The sequence below is a fragment of the Sceloporus undulatus genome, chromosome 5, assembly GCF_019175285.1.
Source record: "Sceloporus undulatus isolate JIND9_A2432 ecotype Alabama chromosome 5, SceUnd_v1.1, whole genome shotgun sequence".
Classification (NCBI taxonomy): domain Eukaryota; kingdom Metazoa; phylum Chordata; class Lepidosauria; order Squamata; family Phrynosomatidae; genus Sceloporus; species Sceloporus undulatus.
Window position 1 is genome coordinate 120,108,623 of NC_056526.1, and position 3,796 is coordinate 120,112,418.

General features: G+C 47.9%; 1 protein-coding gene across 2 annotated transcripts in view; it reads left to right on the forward strand.

Annotated features, from left to right (window-relative positions):
• Positions 1-206: 206 nt before the first annotated feature.
• GABRB1 (gamma-aminobutyric acid type A receptor subunit beta1) overlaps positions 207-3,796 on the forward strand; it is a 119,560-nt gene continuing 115,970 nt past the window's right edge. For both annotated transcript variants that reach the window (XM_042466491.1, XM_042466490.1), the window contains exons 1-3: positions 207-265; positions 403-494; positions 1,007-1,074. In XM_042466491.1, the coding sequence (XP_042322425.1) occupies positions 210-265; positions 403-494; positions 1,007-1,074 (216 nt within the window). In that variant the 5' untranslated portion in view covers positions 207-209. The remainder of the gene's footprint in view (positions 266-402; positions 495-1,006; positions 1,075-3,796) is intronic.

Consider the following 3,796-nt stretch of genomic DNA (forward strand, 5'->3'; position numbering starts at 1 on the left):
GACGCCTGGCTGCAGCCCTCTCTCTTTCTGGCCCAGGTGGCTGGCTGGCTGGCTTGGCTGGGCGCATGCGCGTCTGCCTGCTTTGGCCCTGGGCGCCCGTGGCTGGGCAGTGTGTCCTCCTTCCTTCCTTCCTTCCTTCCTTCCTTGGGCCCTGGGTCGGGAGGGAGGGAGGGAGGAGAGGAGGCTGGCAGAGGACAGAAGGAGGAGGCATGTGGGCAGTGGGGCTGCGGGTCCTGATGGCAGCCTGGCTCTGCGGGGCCAAGAGGTAAGCTAAGGGGGGAGGATGACAGAGGAGGGGGGACCAGGGGGCTGGGAGGGCTCTGGCTTGGCTTCTGGGGTCCCTCTCAGCCTCCTTTCTCCTCTGCCTCCTTCCCTTCCTTCATTCCTTCCCTTCCTCTTCAGCCTGACTGAGCCCAGCAACATGTCCTACGTCAAGGAGACGGTGGACCGGCTCCTCAAGGGCTACGACATTCGCCTCCGGCCGGATTTTGGAGGTGAGTCTCTCACATTAAATCCTCAGGGGAGGGGGGAATATCACATGGCCTTGGGGGAGAGCGGGGGTTTATGTGTCAGTCTGCCTCCCTAGATCCTAAGTTAGGATTCCCTTCTCACCCTCCTTGTCCTCTTCTCTTTCCTTCTCTCTCTCTCTTTCTCTCTCAACACTCCCTTGCGTTCCCTTAACTGTGGGTTGAGTCCAGATTTAACCCAATTTTTGGAGGGGGGGGGGGAGAGCCTGAAAAGGCACACAAGGGGATATTTTTTCCACACCTGGAGACCAGGGTTCGAGTCCCAGCTGAGTCCCAGCTGACCTCGGGCGAGTCACACTCTCTCAGCCTCAGAGCTCCTCTAGACCAAGGTGGCCAAGAAAAGCAGCCCAGGGTCGCCAGACTTTGAAGGCACCCAGCAGCAGTCCTGAGAAATCTTGCCAGATCCAGGAGCAAGGGCTTCCCATTTATTTGGACATGTTGGGCATTTTGGTAACCCAGTGCCAAACCCCTCTTTCCAGGCTCTCCGGTCGACGTGGGGATGAGGATCGAGATCGCCAGCATTGACATGGTGTCCGAAGTCAACATGGTGAGTGTGGCTTAAGGCCTGGGGCCTTGAGGGAGGCTTTTGCGGAGTGGTGTGTGTGTTCAGGAATGGAGGGGATCCCAGCGAAAGAAGGGGGATCCAATTGGAAGTATAGTATAGTGGGTTCTTGTTTTTCCTTTGTCGAAATAGATGCCTTGTTTTAGGGGTGACTCTCAGTTTTGGGGAGAGTTTGGTTGGCCTTTGTTAATGTGGGACAGCGCCACCTGCCGGCTGCTGCGTTTCGCAGAGGAGTTTCAGCACCGCGGACAGCGACCTGTTTCCCCAATGCTTTTCAATAGGGCTGTGTGCGCAGTGCAGAAAGCAATTGGTCTGAGACCACTTGAAGTGCCATGGTGTGATGCTATGGAATTCTGGGAAGTGGAGTTTGTTGCAGCACTGCCTCAACAAAATCCATTTCCCAGAATTCCATAGCATCGCATCATGGCACTTCAAGTGGTCTCAAATCAGATTCTTTCTGCACTGCGCATGCAGCCCTAGATACTCTAAATGTCTGCAAGAACCCAAAGCAAGCTCCCTTCCCATTTAGTATGCAACTGGTAGCTCTCTTGTTTTCTGGGCAGTTCTCATTGCTGCAAAGCCGAACTGTTTATATGAAGGGCTGCAAATGACTTCCTTCCCATCTTCAATGCAGAGAACACCATGCTTCATTGACAAGCTCAGCCATGGCGACTGTGGTCCCCATAAGCAATGGTACTGCTAGGCAGGGACTGATAACCTCAGGTACAAAAGCCTGTTGGTCAACACACATATCCCTGGGGTTTGGGACTGTCTTTGGCAAAGATGAACTCTAAAGGCTGGGTGATGGTTCCCAAATAGGAGTGCTGTCCACAGGACCCCTGCTATGTAATAAAAATAATGCCCCATAAAAAAAATAAGAGGGTCTGGATGGCATTATTCAAGATGTGAAGCAGATTGTGAGTATAACTGATAGCTTAACAAAATAGGGAAATTCTGGAAATTTTACTGGAAAATGAGGACCTTGCAATAGCTATTGATTGATTTATTTTGTAGATTTATATCCTCCCTTTCAATTTCATAAATCAAACTGACCAAGAACCACACCCTTAAAACTGAAAACAACCAAACAACCAGCTCTGCTCAGCCAGGAGCTCAGCATCTTTCTGCTGCTGTTCAATGGCCCTGTGGCAGGAGAAGAGACAATCCAGCTGGCATTGTCTTTGCCTGCTTTCCTCATGCCATATGCTTTTGTTTTCCTACAATGAGCCAACAGTAATGCCTTTAAAAGTCTTAGTGGCCCCACTGAGTCTACTGTTTTGATCTGTCTTGAAACCAGCCCAAGTTGATTTTTAATGAATGCCATTGCAGATACTGAAATGTGCCTCCTCTTACCGGTAACACCTCTTCTTGCTACATCATCACTCTGGCTGTTCCTTAATCAAAGCTGTGGAACTATGTAGCAGAAAAGCAGTGCTTAGAAAGGAAGTCTCTGCCATATGCTGCCTTGTCAAAAATTATGGCAAACACAGGGATGTCCCAGGCAGCTGCCTATTTCTTCTCCTCTCTCTTTTTAAAACATACCCATGTCTAGAATTTATCCATTGCATTCATTGTATGAGTACCTAGAAAGTTTACAGCACAAACTTCCTAACTCACAAAGGAGATTATCAGATTTGGGGGGGGGGGGGGTAATGACAGGAGAAGGATGGAGGCAGTGCTCCCGCCCTTATCGCACAATTGCACAAAGATATCAGAGGAGTTGCAATTATCCATGATTGTCTTGTCAATAATGGAATTGTCCCATCATTTACCTCTATTTCTTAATAATGGGATAACCTGTTAATACTGAAGTGATGAGACCAATTTCCTTCATTGATGGGATAATCCATAGTATAAGCCCGCGTGTCGATAACTTGTGTGATCACGCAATAAGGACAGGACATAGTGCTTCCCTCCATGCTTCTCCTGTCATTACCCCCCCCCCAAGCCGGTCTGATATACTCCAAGGAAAGCCAATTGAGAATCTCAATAGTAACAATATCCTTCAGTTTAGTTCATCACCTGCAAGATCAACCACTGTATTTCTGGGGCTAGCTGAGTAAGGAGACTGGCAATTAAAATAACACGCAGGGACTAGTGGCATATTTGTGGCTATCAACTACAATCGTCTCTTTCTTTTCTGGAAACTTGTCATGGAGCAGCACCAGTCCACAGACCCCCACTTTGAGTAGACTTACCACATGTGTGTATAAAATAAATATAGTTTTTTCTGTCATAATTAGGAGAAATTGTTTGCATGTGAAATGTTTTCCTTCTAATGACCATGCTTGATATTCCAACTATTCGAAGGAGAAAAGCGATGTCAGAATCTCTAGCATGGCCATCTGTTCCTCCTGACTGAATGTTAAATAATGATTTGTCTAGCCTGACATGGCTTTGTGTTCACCTCCTTGCCTGAGTGCAGTTACAAAGGGAAATTATTGGTGTACCCTAACATATAAGAGTTGTCAGAAGAGATGCCTATGAACATTGGGGATGTTTATTCATTTAACTGGGAGCTGTGTGTAGTTGATTTGTGTTGCTTATCCCTATTATTGTGTTGCTTGTGTCTTCCTTGAGCTGTAGGGCACATGATTGATAATATGTCTGCTCTTGTCCAGGACTCACATTGTCTAACCTTGCTGGAATGGTGTATATAGCACAACAATAGTGGCAAGACAAAGAGAACAACTGAAGATAGAATGGG